Source organism: Arvicanthis niloticus, chromosome X, assembly GCF_011762505.2.
Source record: "Arvicanthis niloticus isolate mArvNil1 chromosome X, mArvNil1.pat.X, whole genome shotgun sequence".
Taxonomy (NCBI): Eukaryota; Metazoa; Chordata; class Mammalia; order Rodentia; family Muridae; genus Arvicanthis; species Arvicanthis niloticus.
In genome coordinates this window covers 43,360,368-43,384,408 of record NC_047679.1, presented here as the reverse complement: position 1 = coordinate 43,384,408, position 24,041 = coordinate 43,360,368, and the positions used below count along the sequence as shown (strand labels likewise).

The window sequence follows — 24,041 nt, the reverse complement described above, 5'->3', positions numbered from 1 at the left end:
TTTGGTTGTTACCTGTTGTTGATGATGTGATAATATTTAAAATAAAATATATTTGTGGCATTTTATAAGTCTTTGGTTCTTCTCATTCCAAAATTGACTTAGTTTATGAAGGTCCTTTAGTTTTAGTCAATTAATTTTTTTCCCTAGCTATATTATTTTAACACATTCACACAAATGTGCCTCCATGAATTTTTGCTTAGTTAGTTAACTGATTGGTTGGTTGACTGATATAGGGGATTTTTTTATTAGTATCATTTTTCTGAGAGAAGGGCTCATCATATAGCATAGGTTTATAATCTTGATTTCAGGCTCTTTCTGCCACAACTTTTTAGCTGCTGGGATTTTTGCTGATCATAAAAAGAGATATTCACCTCTGGTCTTGCATTCCTCTATATTCCTTTCTTTTTTTTTTGAAGTCCCAATAACCTGTAACCTTACACACAAGGTTTGAAATCAATTTTCAGTATATCCTAAGTAAAATGGGAGGCTGAGACACCTCCTAAATTGTAATAGAAATAGGAAAAACCTAAGATGAAAATTGTATTGCCGTAATTGATCAAAAAGGAAATCATAAAACAGTGAAGTACTGGAGAGGATAGTAAACATAAGAGAACATCAAGGAAAAGCTAAAGTAAAGACCCACTAGATTACCAAAGAACAAAACATCATCCATTAATAACAGTGTTAACTTATGATGGGGGGGAAATGTAATTTAAAAAGTTGTTTTTATGAATTTTAATAGATGCAATGTTTTTGCCTAACCAAAGATTTGTTAATATGTTTTCACCAGATTTGACCAGAATGGCTATGCTGCATATCCCTATTGTTATATACATATATTAAACATTTTCTGACTTTTTAAGTTGTGAAAAAAAACAAATGGTTTTCCTGCTGTTTTGTGTGCTGGAAGCATACAAAATATGTGCAGTATGATTTCATTTAAGGTTTATCATTTTGCTAACACAAGTACACTCAAAAACTGATGAATAGCTATGAAAAACCTGAGGTAATTTCTTTCCCTTAATAGGAAGAAAACAATGATTAAAAACATGAAAGGAAAACCAGGCAAAGGCCTTCAAATGAGTTCTCAAGTAGACTAGGTAATAAATAGTATCAATGTCCTAGAATACTCTTGCCAGATGATGATTGTAACCTGAAAGAGTATGGGCAACCATAGTTACAACATTTCCTTTCACAGCAATAAACTAAAACCACAGGAAAGAGACAGTTCTGTCTTGAGAAAGAGTAGACTAGCTTAGATCATGAAAATTGTTTACAGTGGACATTACCAAGAAATAGTATAGACAGAAATAGAAAACTGAATCATGCACAAAAGTGAAGAATGACCCTGTGTAAAACTTCTCAATAACACAATTATGCATTGGGTAAATATAGCATACATAATCATATTATTAATGATGTAACTTTCAACATTTAGGAAAGGGCATATGCTGCCAGGTAGTCCTTTATTTGATAAATTGAAAATAACATATCCAAAGTCACTATTGAAATTAATATCTTATTCATGTTAATGTGCTTTATACATTATACAAATAATAACTGGTAAATAATGTCATCAGTAACTACAAAGTCATATGCAGAACCACTTAGTATAATTTGGATTCCAAATAAGCCCATATTAGAAAAATGAAGCTAGAAGCCAGAAGTAATTTAATAGCTCTTGCAAACTAGCTACCAAGGTAGTCAATTATAATTATATTTAATAGAACAGAACTTTATAGATGTGTGCAAGTAGTAGTATGACATTGCAGTTTTACAAACTGGGGCAAAGAAAAGATTTTAAGGAATAGATGTTCAAATAATCATGACTACATTCTTTTTGTATGTGTGAACAACAATTTGGACAGGCTCAGTATCTTTGTGAGTCAAAATAATTGGGTTGAACTTCCATATTTCATAAAATCTTTCTCTCTACTATGACTATAATTATATATATTTTAAGAAGAACTCAGTTATTATAGCTGCAAATCACACAGATAACAAATATATTTTCAATTTGTTGTAGAAGTCATTTCATATGAGGACATGTGAAATAATAATCTTCTAGTGCTAACATGAAAGCCATTTTGACAGCTGACTGCTGTAAAGTCTCCTGTATAATTATTCTACTACCCCCAGTGCTAGAAAAATGTTTTTCAAATGACCTGCAGTTTTCAAAACACTGAGTTTCAAAATGTCTGATTTACGTACACAGCTGTTGACATCTACAAATATTTAAATATCCAGTTCTAAAATCCCCTTGTTGATTCAGCCACCTAACTCTAAGAAAAGAGAGGAACACTAGTAACTGATAATCCCTTCTTGTTGGTGTTTTATTATTAACATTTTTGTACTACTACTGTATTTAGGGATGCTTTTTGCTTCTGTATCAACTGTATCTCTTTCTGGCAATAACATGAGGCAAGATTAACTGAATTTCAAATATATAGGTCTTAGCTCCAATGAACGGTGTTTTATTCATTGAACCTTTCTATAAAAATGAAAAGTTGAAACTGAAGAGCATAAAAGGAAGAAGCTTATACTCTTAGTGGGATAAGGAGATTTAATAGGAAGAACTTTGTGATTTATTGTTTTATTAGATGAAACTGAAAAGGAGAGTAAGCCTCTAAAAAGGAGTGATCTTAATATAAATTACATACTTAAATAGAAGTGAAATATAAATATTAAAGGGCAAAAGCAACAACCTTATATATAAGTGATAAGATGCAATAGATGTAGTGGTAGTGGTATTGACTGCAATCTAGAGGTTTAATACCTTATTACAAATAGGAATAAAAGCAGTAACACATATTACATAGCTCAAACTCATTTTAAAGGTTATTTGTATCAGGATGCTATTTACTTCTTACCACATGACTATGAAGAGAGATGTCCTTGCTATTTTATGATCTGTTTTTTTTTTTTTTAATTTCAAGAAACATAAATTAGTTGTCCATGGCTTCACAGATTTAATTTAATACTCTTTTTCTTCTATATGCCAAAGGACACCATTATTCAAACAAAGCCCAGCCTATCAAATGGAAAAAGAACTTTTACCAACTACACATTCAACAGAGGCCTAGTATCTAAAATATATACCACAATAAAGAACAGGACATCAACAAAACAAATATCCCAATTTTAAAAACTGGGGTACAGATCTAAACACAAAGTTCTCAAAATAAGAAAAACAAATGGCTAAGAAACACTTTAATAAATTGCCAATATACTTAGTCACCAGGGAGATGCAAATCAAAATGACTTTGAGATTTAATCTTATACCAGTTGAAATGGCCAAGATAAAGAAAATGAATAACAATCCATGCTGGTGAGGATGTGGAATATGGGGAACGCTGGTGGGACTATAAACTTGAACAGCCACAATTAAAATCAACACAGCAGTTCCTCATAAACTGAGAATAAATCCTCCTGAAGATCCAGCTATACCACTCTTAAGTACTTACCGAAAGAACTTACATCTTGCAACAGAAATGCTTACTCAACCATGCTCATTGGTGCTGTGTTCATAATAGCCAGAAGGCAGGGTGGTAGGAGTGAGTGGGTGGATGGGGGCATATCTTCATAAAAGCAGGAGGAGGGGGGATGGGAGAGGGAGTTTCTGGGTGGGAGGGGGAAATGGGAAAGGGGACAACATCTGAAATGTAAATAAAACATCCAACAAAAACTAATTTAGGAAAAAATGGAAATTGGAAATACTTTAGATGCCTATCAATGGTTTAGTTGATAAAGAAAATGTGGGACTTTTACACAATAAAGTATTACTCTGTTGTATTGAAAAAGAAGTAAATCCTGAAATTTTCAGGTATATATATGGTGCTAGAAAAAAATAATCCTGGGAGAGGTAAAAAAATAATCCCAAGAGAGATAACCTGGACCTCAAAAGATAAATATGATAGATATTCTCAACCAGTGCTCTTTAGTGCTGAGCTATCTTTCCAATTCTGACATAAATTCTTTATATCACCGTGCAACCTTCAGCATGTTTTTATATGTAAATCATCATAGACAGGAAAAATGCAAATGGATCTGAATTTATTACACTTTTCAGGTTTAAATAGTTGTTAATATTTATTACAACATTACTATATACCATATTTAGCTCTTATTTTTCTCACATTGAAGACATTTACAAATTTACATATAAGGAAAAGTAAACATGCTAACACTTGTTACTTTATCTGTTGGTCAGGAATTAACCAAAATAAATTTATTCAAAATAATTAAACAGTTTGAATTTAATATGAGGAATGAAATATAAATATAAGAAGTGAAATGGCCTAAAGGTTAGAAATAACAGGAAGTGACTATCACTAATATATTCTTTTTTCTAAAATTAATTAATTTCATCCTTTTAAAGTAAGTATTTGTACTGATATATAGTTATTATATGGTGTCTTTAATAATAGAGTCCTTAACATCAAGTATTGAAATAGGTCTACCATATGATCCAGTTGTACTTCTCCTGAGCATATTCCCAAAGAAATCTGTCCTATTCCAGAAATTTGCTCATCCATTTGCATTGCTGATTTATTCACAATGTCCAGAAATTAGAAACAGCCTTAATATCTATCAACTGACTAATGGATAAAGATAATATAAATACACAATAGACTATTATTGTGACATAAAAAATTAAACTATGAAATTAGTATATAAATGGAAGGAGCTGGAAATAGCCATTCTGAATGAAGTATCCCAGACTCAGAAATGAAATCCTGTTTCTCTCGTATATGAATATTAGATTTGGATCTTTAGTTATGTACATTTGAATGATGGTACCCATTAAAGTCACAAGACATATATGAGACTATAGTAGGTAGAATTCAAGGAAAATATATATAAAAATAACAATTTCCATAGGGAGATGGATGAATCGAGAGAGAGAGAGAGAGAACATGTGAGAGATAAATATTAAGAGGCTTACACAAAGAAGATACAATATGTAAATTCCTATCCAAATAAAAAGAAGACACATACATTTTTAACAGAATGCATTATAGTTCATGTCTATATATAATTGGGAAAGTGATATAAAAGTTCAGTAATGATGAATGTTATTTGTCATATTCACAATTAGTTTCACTAATTCTTTGCAGTTATTTTTTTCATTTATTTTGTCAAGGAAAACAAAATGATTTTCAAGAAACACTTTGACCTGCATTGAACTAATAAAAAATATTCTGTGCCATTATGATAGTGAGAAAATATTTACAGACTCACTGATATAAAACTAATTCAGGGTGCTGTTTTTTTTTTTTTTTTAAGATTACTAAAAGGGGTTCAATGTGATAATGTGAGAATTTACAAAAATCAAAAATATCTCTGAGAAATATATTTGTGAATGAACAATATTTTAGTAAACACTGACATGTTTCTCTCTTCTTTAAGGATCAGTATAAATTTTTGCTCTAATGAAGATCTTTCTGAAATTTTTACTGTAAAATAATTTTGTACACAATGAGTTGAGTATCTATATTCCTGTATATTTATGAAGAATTGTTCAGGAAATATTGTCCTTTATTTACAAGATTAAAATAAAATATATTATGATAGTATTTATTTATTTATTTATTTATTTATTTATTTATTTATTTTACACTCCAGATTGTATTACTTTCCTAGTACATCCTCTGACTGTTCCACATCCAATAACTTCTCCCTACTCCATGTCTCCTCAAGGATGTCCTACCACACACCCACCCACCCCACTAGACCTCTAAACTCCCTGGGGCCTCCAGTCTTTTGAGGGTTAGGTGCATCTTCTCTGACTGAACCCAGACCTTGCAGTCCTTTGCTGTGTATGTGTTGGGGAACTCATATCCTGGCTGGTTGGTGGTCCAATGTTTCACAAATCTCTGGCGTCCTGGTTGAGACTTCTGATTCTCCTACAAGGTCGCCCTCCTTCTCAGCTTCTTACAGCTTTTCCCTATTTCAAACACAGAGGTCATCAGCTTCTGTCCATTGGTTGGGTGCAAATATCTGCATTTGACTCTTTCAGCTACTTCTTGGGTCTTTTGGGAGGTATTCATGATAGGTCCCTTTTTATGAGCTACGCATAGCCCCAGTAATATTGTCAGGCCTTGGGGCCTCCCCTTGAGCTGGATCCCACTTTGGGCCTGTCACTGGACATTCTTTTCCTCAGGCTCCTTTTCATTTTCATCTGTGCAGTTCTTTCAGACAGGAACAATTCTGGGTCAGAGTTTTTGACTGTGGGCTGTCAACCCCATCCCTCACTTGATGCCCTGTCTTTCAGCTGGAGGTGGACTCTACAAGTTCGCTCTCCCCACCGTAGATCATTTCATCTAAGGTCCCTTCCTTTGAGTCCTGAGAGTCTCTCAACTTCTAGGTCTCTGGCACATTCTGAAGGGTTACCCCAACCTCCTCCCTCCCTCCCAAGGTTGCCTGTTTCCATTCTTTCTGCTGGCCCTCAGGGCTTCAGTCCTTTTCCCTCGCACAATACCAGATCAGGTTCCCCTCTCCCCCTGCCCCAAGTGTCTACTTTCCCTCCATCCCACTCTCCCTCCCTCCCCCCTTGTGATTGCTTTCTTCTCCCTCCCAAGTGGAACTGAGGTGTCCTCACTTGGACTCTTCAGGTTGTTGACCTTTTTGAGTTCTATGGACTACAACTTGGGTATTCTGTACTTTTTGCATGTGTGTGGAGATCTAATATCCACTTATTAATACATACCATGCATGTCATTTTAGGTTTGAGTTACCTCACTCAGGATGATATTTTCTAGTTCCATCCATTTGCCTCCAAATCTTAAGATGTCCTCATTCTTAATAGCTGAGTAGTATTCCATTGTGTAAATGAACCACATTTTAAAAACTGTATATGTGAACTTTAAAACATAAAACATGGTTTGCAAGTTGCACAGCTATGACCGACACATTTACCCCATTTCTCCATGCTCTTTCATGTCAAAGACAGCTAAAGCTAGAATGAAGACTGGTGTTTGTAAGGCGTGATAAATAGCTCATAAGGTGTTTATTATTATGTAAAAATTGAGTACTAGTGAGTCTTTACATTTCTATTTTACCTTTTTGCCAGGCTAGAAAAGAGTATCTTCTGCCATGAAATATGCTATTTCAAAGAAATATATAACAAGAGACAACACAATCCCATATGATTGTGGAAGCTGGAGGTCCCTAGTGGCAAATTTTTAGGTAGTCAAAAAATAAATACAATTAGTACTAAGTAGCAATTAACTAGTAGTTTATTCATAAATTTATTTACCATAATTGCTGAGAATATTTATTATGTTCACAAATCACTTACAAGGACATCAGTAAACCTATGGAATCTTTAAATTTAACAAACTATCAGTGAAAAACATCTCTGTATTAGGTTGTTATCTATGTGTCATCAGAAACTGAAGTGATCCAAAGGGGGGAAACATTAAATAATACTCTTACTGATGCATACTAAAATGTGGATAAACTTTGCCATTATGTTAAGTAAAAAGTCCAGGCATAAAATGCCAAAATTCTATGATATATCCAGATTAAATGGATCATTGGAGGCATAAAACAGATTGGTTGCTATAAATGTTAAAAAGAAAAAAATATTAAATGCTTACAAATGAGAATAAAATTTCCTTTTGAAGGAATAAAAGTGTATCAGATTTAGATACAATAAATATATACTGTGATTGTCATGACTAAAATAAAAGAATGAATTGGTAAATATTAAAGTTTTTCCCGTATGCCTTCATGAAGAAATTATTAGTAATGCACTTCCCAGTATACTGGTCCTGAATTTCTATCAGGGAGCTAGACTTATTCTCCTTTCTTCCTTTAATCTACATTACTCTGAGATTCTACAGAGATAAGACTTAAAAAGACTTTTTTCAAGAATAACTTAGAAAAATAGTAGACTATAATTTTCTGTGCTGGAGCTTCATTAACTATAATATTCCAGGAATATAAAGTAAAAAATTAAAATGATAATATTATATTGATTGGTTTCCATGAAAAATGAAGGAAATGATTTTAAATTTATACTTTTCAGATGAGCTCAATTCACCAGCTATGTGAAAAAAATAGAATTCCGAATGAGAAGGCAATAAGCCAGCACTCTTAGGTCTTAGCTGCTGGATGCTTTTGTTCTAATCTTTTCAGCAAGGGTCAATTTCAGCCACAGTTAAATCAATAGGTTCTTCAGAGTCCTCTGAGAAGAAAAACTAATCCAAACAAATTTCACATTTATTGTCAGTAGCTACAAGCATAGTTATTTAAGAAAGATAAGATGTAAGAAAGGGGGCACATACATAGCTCTAGGCATCACTATAAAGACATATGGGACAATACAGAAAAAGAAACAGAAAGTTTTCAGCTTAGAAATAAAGCACTAAAGTACACTTAAGGCTCAATAAACTTTGAAACATTAGCTCCACAATCCCACCTTGGCTCTTCTTCCTCTTCTTCCTCCTCTTCCTCTTCTCCACCTTCCTCTCCTCCCCCTCATGTTCCCCTCCTCCTCCTCTTTCTCCATTTTTTTTTCTTTTAATTTTTGAATTTTCATAGCTAGTTATCAGTTCAGAGGTCAAGTTTATGATTAAACTGCCTTCCATATAGTTGAGTTCTTTTCAAATCTTTAATAACTACTTCAATATCCACATAGTTGTGATGGTTCAAAGTAATTATATTTCATATCCAGAAAGATGGTTTCACTATGTAAAGACAATTGTTTTACATGCCTCATAATATTTGTTTTATTCTTTGAACCAACGTAAATGTTGAAAGATAGAAATACCTCTGCAATTTATCCTCTGACCTATACACACTCACACACACACATACACACACACACGCTCACCCACATGCACACACATATACACACCATGCCATAATTATATGCACAGGCATAATGTACATAGACAGAGACAGAAATAATATGTGTATGTATATAATATATATCACAATAATAATAAAAATATAAAAATATTATGTACCTTTAAATTCATACAAAATATAGATTATCACTTTGAAACTGACCAATGAAAATGAATAGAAATACTTTATTGTTTAAAGACCCTGATTAAATCTCTGATTTGTTTGTTCAGCATTTTATGATATGAGAAAAAGATTGCTAAACATTATGGAAATGGTATTATCACACCCAAGAGAAGCAAGGAATTAACATAATATAAAATTCAAATGTTTACTAATATTGTTAGAGAATACAATTATTAATCATATTACCGGTAATCTTGTTAGAGAAAGAAAGATACCAAAATATATATTATCAAGAATAGAGGGAATTATTAAAAAAAAAACAATTGTAGTTGTACTATACTAATATATAGCATAAAATGATGTTTAATATACTTCTTCAGTTAATCATATACATGCAAAAATTTCCCCTCCTACTCTTTTAGTTTTGAACTCTTACCTGTACAACCTGAGTAGAAATTTGCTGCACTTCTGCAATGATATCATATTTTAAAAAGAATACTTTGAAAACTCCTGATACACACAGTTCAAAATTATCCCTTACTTCCAAGTAGCATATTGTTGAGAAATTTTAGGAGGTTATCTGTGTATTCTACTGACTTACAGAACTCATATGTAAAGAAATTATTTTCGCCGGGCAGTGGTGGTGCATGCCTTTAATCCCAGCACTTGGGAGGCAGAGGCAGGTGAATTTGTGAGTTTGAGGCCAGCCTGGTCTACAGAGTGAGTCCAGGACAGGCAGGACTACACAGAGAATCCCTGTCTTGAAAAAAAAAAAAAAAAAGAAAGAAAGAAATTATTTTCACTTTCATTAATTTGTTTAATATCGGTTTTTAAATTATCTCTGAAATAATTATTAGTTTGCATTGTTTATGCAGGATTCCAGTGTAGAACCTTTTTCTTTAGAAGACAGGACTCAAATCAAGTACTTTCAGAAAACAGTCATTTTATGAATGTATAAGAATATATGTTGATAAATTGATATGAGTAATCATATTTTATTAAGAACTTCCACTTGTTTACTCTCAGTGTTTATTAGATTTTAGAAATTTTAAGAATTAAAATTTGAAGTTATATTAAATTAAAGAATTTAAATTTTGAGGAAAAAAAATCAAGCTGGGTCATCTTTTGCCTTTCTCTATTTTACAGTACAAAACAAACATAAATTCTATAAATTTGGGTATTGAAAGTGTGTTGTTTTCCATACAATATATATATAGAATATATTATATAGAAATATTATATAGTTATATATCAATATATAGAGAGAATATATACAATATGTTTATTATTTAAATATATGAGAACATTTATGCATGCTGTCCTAGTACAAATTCTTTCCAAGTGAGCAATAAATAAGTTAACGATATAGGTTCTACTCCCAGTTTGGCCTGTAGTTGGTTAGCAGTATATAGAGAATTCATTGACCATTATAGGAATGATGTGTGACATTAAAAACAAAAACAATACATATTTTCATACCTGATAAATACTATAAGGTTATCTGTATCAGAAAACTAGACTGTTTTCTAATACTCTAATATTTTCTTCAATGTCAATGACTATATGCTAGCACTCAGATTTACACAATTATGTTTTCTTTGAATACAAGTAAGTTTTATGTATCAACATTGTATGAACAATAAAAACATCAGTCATGATTCAAGTTTTGACATATACTGCAGCCTTTATAACAGTTAAAGCCAAATAAACACATGATAATGATTTCCCCATATATTTTGTAAGAGTATTCTCCTAGCCCTATTTAGCCCACTCTGCCAGAAAGCTGGGGCCATAGCATTAATGATGCTGGAATGCATCCATTATTTTACAAATGTGTAAATTCCCCTCAGGGAGATTATATATTTATTGATGTGTCACAAGTTCCTTACTAGTTTTTAGCTCTTCTCAGCAAAAAGGCCAATAGTAATGATTGGATACTACTTTAATGTATAGGATTTTAATTCCTTTGATGAGCAGAAAAAAACAAGTATTAAATACTAAGAGTTAATTTTTAAAAATAATGCTGTCACAGGGAGTTTCAAATTCCAAACATTACCATACCATTGCAAATCAGCTGTCACCCCACAGAGACAGGGTTGAACATCAGGAAAAGGAGAAAAACTGAGGACATCCATTTGAAACCACATTTGGAAGATTAAGGATCTGTGGAGTTTAGGAAAAAGAAAGGGGTAACACTATAGGCAGGAGTCCATGTTCTCTTTAAACTTGAGCCATTCTTGTTCATCCCATTCAGTTATTCCTAAACCAAAACAAAACAAAATATAAGGACATACCTATTTCCCTATTATGCTTTGCAGTAATTACACATTGAAAAACCTAAAGGCATCACATGGTTATATTTTGTAATCTACATACAGACCAAACTCTGTGGAACTACATTGCAAAGTAGAAATAGAAAGGAAACAAGAATGAAGGATACAGTGGCAATATGATCTAACATGGACCAAAGACTCATTGTATGACAGGCAATGTTTTCATCTCTATTCATGTTTTAACATGTTGGAAGCCCACAACAGTATATTTTTTTTCCTTATACAAAAAAGAAAAAGGAAGATGAAGGACTCGAATGATAGTAGTCTTCCTGAGTTTTCAAATATTGAATTGGCATCTGTGTCATTACTATTGGACTATGGAGTTCTTACTCTTTTAACCTAACTGTATAAAATACATGAATGGTTTAGTCTCTGGGAGCTCTGGGGTCTCTGGTTGGTTGATATTGTTGTTCTTTTGGAGATAGGATAGGGGGTTTCCAGGGGGGTAGAAACTGGGAAAGGGGATAACATTTGAAATGCAAATAAAGAAAATATCCAATAAAAAGAAAAAATGAATGTCTGGGACACAATACAGAATCATTTCTGTTTTATTATTTTCCACACTGAAACATTGGATCTACTTTTCACATACCCAATTAATAAAAATTCTATATCTTGTGTGGCTCTCTATTTTGTTCCTTACTATTTTATTGATTTAATTTCTTAAGTACATTTGAACTTGACCTATCTTTATTATAACATTGCAATTGTAGGTTTCACGTTTCCCTACATGATGTTCCTTTCCATTTTGTTGAATTATGTTTAGTTTTCCATCCTTCCTATCTTATAATTATTTGCATTACAATAGAACAAAACTTTTTCAATATACAAACTTTGTCCTCATACATTGTCAAGTTGAACTCTTGGAAATAGTTTACATAATATTCAAGGTGGTTTCCATGAATCTCCATTTCTTGAGTGTTTTCTGATAAATCCAGTTTTCATTGATTCCAGGCTTTGTGTACAGCATGAGATTGCCATTTGCAAGACCTCCAAATTTTCATTCACTTTTGAAAATAATCCAATTAGTCAGGAAACTTTGTTTCTTTCTTTGACACCATTTTGGTAGTTTATATGATGTTTTCTATTGCACATTATGTTAGCGTTAAAATTGTTTACATGTATACCTTTCTTCCTTGTTTCTGCGAGTCTGTGGACAGATAATATATTTTATAATTGCAGCAAAATTCTTGAGTACAAACTATTTAGATCTTTTAAGATGTTGGACTGTTTGTACAGGTCATTGTTTTTACTTATTGATGTTTAAAATCAACTTGTATGGCAGTTATTATAGGTAGATCGCATTGTGTTTATTCAATAAATTGTCTTAGTTATTGTAAATATTTTTGCTACTCAATAGAACAGTGAACTGCTAATATACCTATATTCTGTCCAACATTATGGACAATACTACAAAGATAATAAGAAATGACATTTTAAATATAGGATCAATGATCAACTATGCAATGAGTTCTCAAATTCTTACTGAAAACCGTTCTTTATCAACATTTAAATCTAATGCATTTTTTTATTTTCACTCCTCAGTATTACATAATATTGTGGGGGGTGCCTTGGTTTATTTCATTGGACTGTCTACAGGTTACCAATTAAACAGCATGTGGTCTTATAAAACAAGACTTGTAAATTATTTTCATGTTTTTATTTTCTTTTCCTGAAGTTGTTAGAACCCCTGTTGGAATCATTTCCTTTCCATTCCCAATAGGTCACATGGAAATTCTGCTTTTTTCCAGGAACTCCACATACTGTATGAAAGTCTCCATCTCACTGACAGTGGGAGAAAATGACACTGGCCTCTGCTACAATTCCAAGATGAAGTACTTTGAAAAAGCTGAACTTAGCAAAAGCAAGGAAATTTCATGCCGTGACATTGAGGACTTTTTATTACCAGCCAGGGAACCTGAAATCCTTTGGTACAAGGTATGGACTCTGGAAGATTTTATTGCCTGCAAATAATTTAATGTGCATTTCTTTCTAGAGAAATCTGGATGAAAGGTTAACTAAGATATAGCTCATGTCATAGAGATTACTATAGCAAGTTGTGCTCATAGGCTTTTATGAGATTTTATTTTGTGTGTATAAGTGTTTGCCTGAATTTATGTCTATGTACCATGTGCATGCAGAATGCACAGAAGCAATTAGATCCTTATGACTGGAGTTATGAGTGGATGTGAGTGGTCACGTGGATGTCAGGAATTGGACCTGGGTTTTCTGGAACAGCAGCCAATGCTTTTAATTGCCTACCCATCTCTACAGCCCCATGTCATTGTTAAGTTTTTTAAAAAAATCTGCTTTGATAAATAAATATTGGTTAATATTTGTACTGTTGGTCTACCATATAAGCTGTTGTGTTTGAATTTAAATATTGTGTATGTCAACAACTGCTTGACAAATTTAGAAACTAAAGTATTTTGAGCAAACTTTTCTGGGCTTAGCATTGCAGCATACCCCAAGACAAAAGAGAAGCAATACTTATTTTCAGCTGTGATAAAATGGTATCTTAATTTTAATGGAATATCATAGTCAATGGTCATATCATTGCCTATATTCTAATTGTTTTCAAATATAAATTACTTAATAAATAAAATGGAAAAACAAATAATTTCATTAATATTTTTTTCAAAAGGAGAAAAAGCCAATCCCTCTGTTGCTGTCACATCATTTATATTCATTGATCTTCCAAAACAACTTGTGTTTTTAAATTTCTTTGTACCACCTAAGAGCATTTTTTGGTTTTGGATATGCTCAAAAAGTAAATACAGAAACTATGAATATTTATATGGAGAAGTTTGTTCAAAGAAAAAATCTGACTTCAATGTCTTCTCTGCCCAATGGGTTGGACACTTTAGATAATGGGACTTATATTACATAGTGTATACCTCTCAGAATCAGTGCCAGCATGCAAACCGTTATAATCGATTGATATTGAATTTTTTAAAAAATACTATTAAAAATGAAAAAAACCTGAATAAGTTCATATTTTTTTTCTTCAAAATTAACAATATTCTTCCCAAAGACATCTTTTACTCTGGATAACAAGCACTGGAAGTTCAGAATATCAAAGGAACTGTTGAAAGATTTTTTAACTCTTCCCTTGGTTTTCTATCCTAGACAATGTCAAAAATCACAAAATTATTAGCCCCCCTGGTTTATCTTCTGGAAGGAATGAATTTTGCTGTTTCAATTTTGATAACTGAGTACATCTCATTCAAGGCATTCTGAGGTTTGCCTGTCATCCTCAGCAAAGTTTTTGAGTAATTTTTTTGAGTAATTTTTTGAATATTAAGAGACACACATTTTCTAAAGCCACATATTTTTTTCCTGGCATTTGTGTGTGAGCATTCTAGACTTGAAGCTTTGTTCTTCACTAATAAGTTGATCTTGATATACATAATTTTCTTACAATTTGCCGTGAAACTCTCAAGTTTTTGAAGTATGTGAGCAAATATACATATTTACATATTTACCTTTTCAATTAAAATTAATTCAACCTCAGTTATATTTTGATGGTTTCAGATTGTTTATTCAGAGATATTTCCATATTGTAGTAGACATTTAAACTATACAAAGCATTATAATGGAAGTGGAAGGTAGAGATGTATAACATTTTCAATTGTTGTCTTTAGTAAAACCTTAACTTTATGCCATATAAATAGTGGGCATCAAGAAACTAATTGTAAGCATAATACTTTAATGTACAATTAGTGTAATTATGAATGTTCAAGCAACTAATATAAGCAAATAATATGTATACTTTGGTATGAAATAGCTGAAAATTTTTCTCTAGACATAATTGCACAGAGGCACTGACCCACATAGATTATGAGTCTTAAAATTTTGACTTGCCAATGAATAAAATTACCTGTCTATGGTTTCAAAAGTGTTAAAGAAATTTTGTCCATTACTTCAAATACTAGTCTGAGAATAGGGATTTATGATTTAGCAAAACCAGAAATCTCTTGAGCCATTAACATTACAATAAGCAGATCATACTTTGGTATGTCTGTTGTTAATGAAAATGGATATTTATGGGCTGTGAGAAATGAAGAGTCCTCATTCACGAATAATGACAGTATAATCTAGTATCGCTCTTATCCAAATTTTTATATGTAGTTTTCAAAATGTTCAAAATAAAACTTCCATATGACAGACCTGTACCACTCTTGGGATAGACCCAAAGAATCCTATATGTTACCACAAAGATCCATATGTATCCATTCCCTTTGCTGCCTTTTCACAACAGTAAGGAAAAGTATCAAGCATAGATACCATCAACAGACAAATGGAATAGAAAATGTGCTATATGTATACAATAGACTTTGTTCAACCATAAACAAAAAATAACCTCAAGAAAATAGATCTGAAAAGTATTATATTAAATGAAGTTAGCCAATCTCAAAAGAAAAACAAAATTATATATTTTACATATGCAGATTCTGTTTTGTGTACACATATATAAGTAGTTACAAGAGATAGCATAGATTATCAAACTCAATAGAAGAGAACAAGAGAGAAGAGATGCTACTAAAGCAAACTAAGGAAATCAAGGTAAATGAATGCAGGTGATATGAAAAAAGATGCTACTGAGTATGTAAGGGCACATGAAGAAGAGAGGAGATGGAGATGAAGAGTACACAAAAGAAACAATAAAAACAAACTGTATTTGGACAAACACTATGCTAAAAACTAATTCTTTGTGTGTTCATAGAAAATAAAAAGACCTTGTACATAAATGTTAACTGTTTCTTCAATGGATTGTAGAATGCACATAGTATGTAGAGGTTTAGTTTTTATAAGTACAATTATAATTTTATAGAATATTGGAGCAGAAATGCTTAGCTTATAAACTATTTTCCACTGTGCATTTAATAATACATTTTAAATTTTATGCTATGGATACCAATATAGCCAATTTCACAGTAATCTATTAATTATTTGCATTTAAAGTTTATGTTGAGTGTAATTAACAGATATATGATGTTACTGAATCTAGCATATCACTATGTAAATGATGAAATTTGCCTTACAAGGGATTTGCAAGTATCTTGTGAATTAAGGTAATATGTATAAAATATGTGTCTACTATAGAGGTAACACCAGTAAAAATTAATGTAACCATAAAACTAATCTTAAGAGGATGTTCCTGAGTTACAGATTGGAAAAATAATATAATTTAGTTTGAAATCCATCTTTACCTCCTGTAAAACTAAATGTATAAAAAAAGGTTATGCTTACGAGATTATTGTGTGTGCCTCTAATCCCACCATGAGGCAGGTCAATCAGGACATCAATTCTAATCTAAGTTACATAGTAAGTTCAAGATGAACTTAGTTGCTGTTTTGTTTTGTTTTTTGGTTTGGTTTGGTTGATTTTGGTTTTGTTTTAGAAATTAAAACAAAATCATTGCTTTATTGACTTAAAATAATTTTATTTTTACTTACCATGCATACTACCCAATTTGATGTTGTTTGTGTAGGAATGTAGAACAAAATCATGGAGACCAAGTATTGTGTTCAAAAGAGATACCTTGCTTATAAAAGAAGTCAAAGAAGATGACATTGGAAACTATACCTGTGAATTAAAATATGGAGGCTTTGTTGTGAGAAGAACCACCGAGTTAACTGTTACAGGTAATCACATTCTTCAGTATTTCATTTGTAAGTAAAGAAACTGCATTCTGAGTAGGTCTCAGGGTTGTGTATTGATGTTTTTCAACCTCAGTAATGAAAGAAGCACTCAACTGAATGCTAAGTGGATGCATATAGGTGAAATTTATTCCTCCTTGCTTTAAAATCATCTTGTGCTGAAATACATTTAGAAGGTTAAATAGAATATGTTTAGGGAATTATACAAATATTACCTTTTGAAAGTACTTGAAATAATGAGTTTACAATTTTTGAAGATTGTACTTGTATTTTGTAGTGGAGTCATTTTTAGAAACATTTTCTAGAGTGATGAAATAGAATACATGAAATCTACCCCTGTATTTCTGTCAAATTACAAATTAGACAAATCACTTTTCTACTGACTTATCATTATAGAGATGACACATATGATCTCATAGGGTTAAAAACGTAATTTCATACAAAATTGTTTTTAAAATGTGAGTTGTTTAGTTTTTAGAAATCAAAGGATCCTATATCTTGTTATTGTAGAAAGTAACCAAAATAGTATCAGAGTGCTTCTGATTATAAACAATGTACAATTCACCAATCTAAAAGGCCTAGTTGTATTATTGTAAGCTCCAGAATGTTAAATTACTCATGTACAAAATGATAATGATGAAATTTGCCTTACAAGGGATTTGCAAGTATCTTGTGAATTAAGGTAATATGTATACAATAAATTTGCAATGAGAAAATCTAAATGTGCAGCAATTTAGTTATACAAAGAATTGTATTCATGATCATTTTTTTTTTTCATTTACAACAATAGTCACTTTTGTAAAAAGTTCCTCATGGAAGGGAAAAGACATCCCAGGGCAAAATTAAAATTGGAAATTATAGATACTTGCACATTTGTATTTAAAGAGACTCTAGATGACTTTTTGAGGTCATATTTGTCAAACATTTATAGATCAGTATAGCATTAACTGCTTTAATTTCACGCCTTCACTAATGCTTATAAAATAGTTTTCTATATGAAACAAATAGTTTTAATAGTTATATGTATCACATAGGAATCCATTTCTTTTAAATGATACAGTTTGATCCAAAAGTACATTGTTTTACAAGACTCATTTGCAGAATAGCAATTATTCTGACAAGGAAAAAATACATTATATAAAATGCTCTGGTAAAATCTTCTATAAATATTAGACACAGTAAACAACTGATACTTGCAATTTATGATAGACTCAAATAGTAAACACACATTTAGTCTCTGGTGTGTATTACATACCTATCATAAGTATGTGTATGATTTGCAATCATTTGGTTTGCAGTTTAGCTGTGTGTCATAGATCAGTGTACAGAAAAATTCAGAGGAGTACTTTATCACTTTTATTTCTACGCTTCTCAACAGTCCAATGAAAAATATGCCAGGGTACACAGTAAATATTAAATTTTTTTCTCTTCAATTTTTATCTTACAAAGTATACTGAAGTAGCTTTTCTAAACATTAGATATTTAGAAAATAAAGAACTTAAAACTATGAATGAAAGTGATACATTCTGAATAAAATTAGTATTCATTTCTTGTCTTAACTCTTATGAAAGGAAAATTTATGCATGGAAAACATATTTTTCTTTCTCAAGAAACACTATAATTTATAAGTACTACCCTTGAGGTAGTTTGAAACTAAACAATGTGTCTTGACTGATAAGAAACTTACATAAAAACATTTGGAAAACCTAAGTTTAGAATTTTTTACTCTTTAATTGGTTTATAATTTTCTGTACTTTCTTGATTTGTACAAAACTTCTCATTTTTTCATATAATAATAAAGAATATTTAAGTTTTGATATCCAAGAAGAAGTTAGTGATTTATTACAATTATTGACACAAATTAATTATGTAAATAAATAGGTCTTGCTGTGATATCCCTATGCATGCCTGTATCATGCATTCATATGAACAAACTTTCTTCTATGTGGCTGTTTATCTGTTATCCTTTCACATCTTCTAATTGTTTAGTACTTTTAGTTTCTTCATGGTAAAGAAAGTGCAGTACTTTTTCTGATTGATCTTTCTTAATGAGATTATTTCCACCTTCATTCATTTTCCTGCAAATGACAAGATTTCACTCTTCTTTGTGGCTAAAAATCCATTATTGGTTTATCTCATCCATACATGTTTATACACCTAACCTTTTGATAAGTATCTATGCTCATGGAGCCTGCATGGGAATATGCTATATGCTAGGTCTACTACCTATGTTATGGTTATATAGCTTTGTGTTCTTTTGGGACCCATAACAGTGGGAGCAGGGGCTGTCTGACTCTTTTGCCTGTTTGAGGTACCCCTTTCCTCTCAATGGGTCACATATTCTATCTCGACTTAAATACAAGAGGTGGTGCCCAGTCATTGCAACTTGTTATTCCAGGTTTAGATGATATCTCTGGGAGGCCTGTTCTTTTCTTAAATGAAATGGAGGAGCAATGAATCTGAAGGAGGTGCAGAGCAGCAAGGAGTGGAGAGAGGAGAAACTGCTTTCTGATTATTGTGTGCGAGAAGAATTTTTTTAATGCCATATTAAACTTGAATATATATAGGCATTTCTTTTACATGATGACTTTATTTCCTTTGGTCACTTATCTTGGAGTGGGAGATCTGGACCATGTTAAAATTTTGCTACAATATTTTCTTTGTTCTGTGTTGTTTTAGGAGCCATTATACTAATTGCTACATAGGTATCCCCTTTCCTCAAAACATTCAAGTAAGAATTTGTTCTCTCTCTCTCTCTCTCTCTCTCTCTCTCTCTCTCTCTCTCTCTCTCTCTCTCTCTCTCACACACACACACACACACACACACACACACACACACACACACATCTTAGCTCTTCTGACTGGGGTAAGCTAGTATCTTTATGTTCTTTCAATTTGGATTTTTCTGAGGACTAAAAGGGTGTTCATATTTAGAAGCCCATCTTTGTTTAAAATTATTTCATTCTCCCTTTCATTTTTCTCTTTCCAAGCCCTTCAATGTATTCTTCCTTCCTATCTTACAAATTTAAGGCCTCTTAAAAAATATATCATTGTTACAAACACAATATATATTTTTATGTATTCCTAAGTATAAAAATACAACCTCCTCAATCTGTATAATATGATTCATATGTATATTTTTGGGGGCTAATCATTTGGTATTTAATTTTAGTGCTTTTCCTTGGGGGTGGAAGACCATTTCTCTTACTCTCAGACTTCCTTAGCTGCCTGCAGCTAATTTGTGTAGGGCTGTGGCCTCTGGTGCTTTCTCTCATCCTCATTAGCATGTCTACTTTCATTGTCCTTGTTAAGGGCATATTTTGATACTTATATTTGTAAAATTTTATGGGTATAACTTCTGAAATTCTTATGCATTTCCTAATACCCTGTTCCTCTTGAACCATAGGCCAATATAAATTCTTTATTTCTTAAGTTGGTTTTTGGGCATAGTATTTTATCACAGGACAGAAAAGATTTTTAATCCAATAGTTTTTCTGGGTATAATAGTTTGATGAGCAGCTGTGGTATTCCCAAACAATTGGTCCATCTTTCTAAGCTGCATTTAAAATTTTCTCTTAAATAATCATTTGTTGTGCTAATGGGCCTGCTTTATAAATGAATGACTTTTTTGTTTACATTTTTATTTGGTATCTTTTAATGTTTTAACTATAATATGTTATAAGGAGTTTCTTTTGTTCCCCCATCTTTTTGGTATTCTATAGATCTCAAACATGTATAGGCAACTTTGGATTTTTTTTTCTATATACCTGAAAATGTTCTATACACTTTTGCTACATTCTCATCAACTTTTACTGAGTGACTAGATTTCTCTACTTTGTCATCCAGTTCTGCTTTTTTTTTCCAAACATGATCCAGACTATTGATGGAGTGATCACTGAAGATTTTATTTGACTTATTTAATTTATCTTCACTATCATTTTAGTGTAGCTTTTCTTTGGCAATTCTATGTCTTTATTAAACTCCTTATGGATAGATTTCCACATTTCATTATGTTCTTTGTTTTTGTTCTTTTGTAGTAATTCACATCCTCCTTGAGTTATTTTTACATAGCTATTATTCTTTGAATTCTTTTTCTAGGAGAATTCTAGGTGTTTCACATTTTGTTTCATTACTGTTGGGCTAATAACTTGGGGAGCATGTTGTGTTGTTTTGTTTTTGTTTTAATGTTAGATTCATTGCTGCATTGAGACTTGTGCATCTCAAAGAGTTTGTCAGGTATGTCTTCATTTTTATTCCAAATATCCCATTCAATGTAGGTCACACCCTACAGAAGAGAATTAATTTATAAGAAGGATAAGATTGTGTATGTGTGTGCACACGCCCACGTGCATATGCGCATGTGTGCCCTTGCACACACTTATGTAACTGGTATTGAGGGCAGAATTTTTTATCCCTAGTCTTTTTCTGAGGGTTTACTCTTTTCTATACAAAGAGACACTGAGACTCAGCATACCCTCTGTTGGTCCTCTTCTCTGCTGCCTTTTGTTGTAGCACACCACATCTAGTTGTCTGGTGTTGAAGAATCTCTAATAAACTGGTGGCAGGAGAATGGAGATCTCAGAAAGCTAGGTATGTAACAAGGGAGTCCTGTGGACTCAAAAGGGGAAGAACTTACCTGGGAATCCTGATAAGGGAAATACCAGAGCAGGAGGCAGGGGGCCTTGTCTGAGGCATGGTTGTAAGAGATCCCAGAGGAACTCTAACATCTGCAAATACTTGGAGGCTCGATATGAGAGTTGCAGCCAGTATAATTGAGGCAGAATGATGTCTATATACTGGTCAAAGAAGCAACAGAGATGGACTGCCTGAAATAGACAACAATGTAAGTAAGTACCTTAATTTAGTCAAATGATAAAGAAGTGTCTTGGTATAGCTGAGCAGGCCTATAGGATCAAAAGAAATATACCAAATTGGTGGTGACTCAAGATGGATGTCCAATAAAATTAGAAGTACCAAAATAAGTGAGTACTCGTTTTAGGAAAAATATGAGTAGATGTCTGCAATACATGCACTTGATGCCTCCTAAGTGATTTTAGATTTGACTATATTTTTATTTATAGACTTCCTTGTTGGATTGTATAATACTTTTCTGAACTGTAATGGCAAGCAAAAATGTGAGAATAGTCAAATTTATATTGATACAAATAGACAAAAACCTATATCTAAATTGCTCACACTAAACTATTTAATACTTAAAATACAAATTTAGCACTAGTCACTTTTCAAATTATTTCCAAAAGTGTGGATATGGAAAAATGGTATGTGTGGAAAATGATCTACATGAACCCTATGATCATGAAATAAATGACACTTCTTTAAATTTTCTTAAACTTTTTGTATGTAGAATACTTTTTAATCTTGCTGGTATATATGCATCCATGCATGCATGCACATGTATTCATGCACACACACATACACACACACACACACACACTTTCCTGAACTTACAAGAAAGTTTACCAATTCTTATTGGGTCTTTGACAATAAATCTATAAAAGTTTCCAACCTGATTAAAAATAAAAGTAGAAACAAAAGTAAAGTTAAAATGTATGTGTTCAAACCATGTACTTGCTTTTTGTATGATTTGAGACAGTCTGATATTTTAACACAGATGAAATTACCTTCATGTTCCTTCTTCCCTTCATTTTTCTAGTATTCTACTATATATTTTAAAAATTTTTAAAGCTTCTTATGTTTATCCAGACCACTGAATCTTAAGAGATTCAGTAAGTGCTACTGAATCTTAAGAGACAAGTCAGAAAAGATTAATGTTGGACCACACTTTTTCCCATCTAGTCAGTTTGCTAGAGGCCATGAGAGGCACAGGTAGAGGCTCTGGCCTTGACATTCAGACATCCTAGTTTCCAGTAACTTATAACAGATCTGTTACCCACAATTCATTACAAACCTTTTCTTATTTGGAGACTAGTTTCCACAAATACCACCATGAATTTCCTTTTATTCATACTGAAATACTTACTCTCAAATTTGAAAGGGACCTCAATTATTCCATGTAGTTTCTCATAATTCTGTTATTTCCAAACAGGATCAAAATCCTTGGCAGCACATCCACACACATTTTGGCTACTTCAACTGTGCTTTCTTCAGTTCTTATTCCACATTCAGATCTTTCTTGAAGCATAACAAATAGTGCTGTACTTGGTTTTCGCTGCACTTTGGGCTATCATTGTCAGATTGGCTTCTGCTATAACATGATCCTCTAGTTAGTCTATTTTTTCTCAGATCATAAGATTTATATGTTTCATCAGAAGAGCGTTTCATGATCTGTTTTTGTAATTTTGGTTTTTATAACTGCCTCATAGTTTGAAGAGTGTGCACATCCCACCCTTCCTTGGCTTTCATTTGTTTTGATGTCTTCCAAGTTTTGAGTGTAAACTGTGTTATGATTCAATGATCAAATCAATTTCCCATCCAAATTCTGTAAAATATTTTTGGTATTGCAAAGATCCTCAAATTTATCATAATCAAATCCACTTGGACAACAGTAATACACATCACATGGAGAGTATACGTCAAATGTAGATCCATAATTTCAAAATTCACATTGTAAATCTTCAGACCTGGTATTGTCTTCCAGGTTCTTGAGGAACTGACAAGTGTTGGTGTTGGGAGGTGGCAGGGCAAAAGTAATGAGAAGTGACAAAAGCAACATTAGCACTAGCTACCATTGCTAATTGATTCAGCGAACTGCAGCTCTAGAGTTGGCCTAAAGTTCTGTGCATGTCACTTTCTGTGTTTCTGTCTCTATCTCACTTGGTCTCTTTCCCCTCTGTTATAGAATTTTTAATTGAGAAAATGTTTACTTGTTCAGAGCATGGACATGATACATTTATTTTATTTGTTTGGTCTAAAGAAAAATGAGAAAGGGCCATGTAAAGTTCTTTCAGAAATGTTGATGTGGCAAGACTTCATTGTTTCAAATCAATTATTTGTATTTGTTCAATGTTTTATCTCCATGTATGTCTGTGGATTCCTGGTGCCCAATAAGGCCAAAATGAGCATTGGATCTCCTGGAACCAGACTT

At 32.3% G+C, this 24,041-nt stretch overlaps 1 protein-coding gene across 1 annotated transcript in view; it reads left to right on the top strand.

Annotated features, from left to right (window-relative positions):
* Positions 1–24,041, top strand: part of Il1rapl1 (interleukin 1 receptor accessory protein like 1) — a 1,244,239-nt gene that overhangs the window by 705,215 nt on the left and 514,983 nt on the right. The window contains exons 4-5 of the mRNA XM_034486438.2: positions 13,064–13,250; positions 16,807–16,960. Of these exons, the coding sequence (XP_034342329.1) occupies positions 13,064–13,250; positions 16,807–16,960 (341 nt within the window). The remainder of the gene's footprint in view (positions 1–13,063; positions 13,251–16,806; positions 16,961–24,041) is intronic.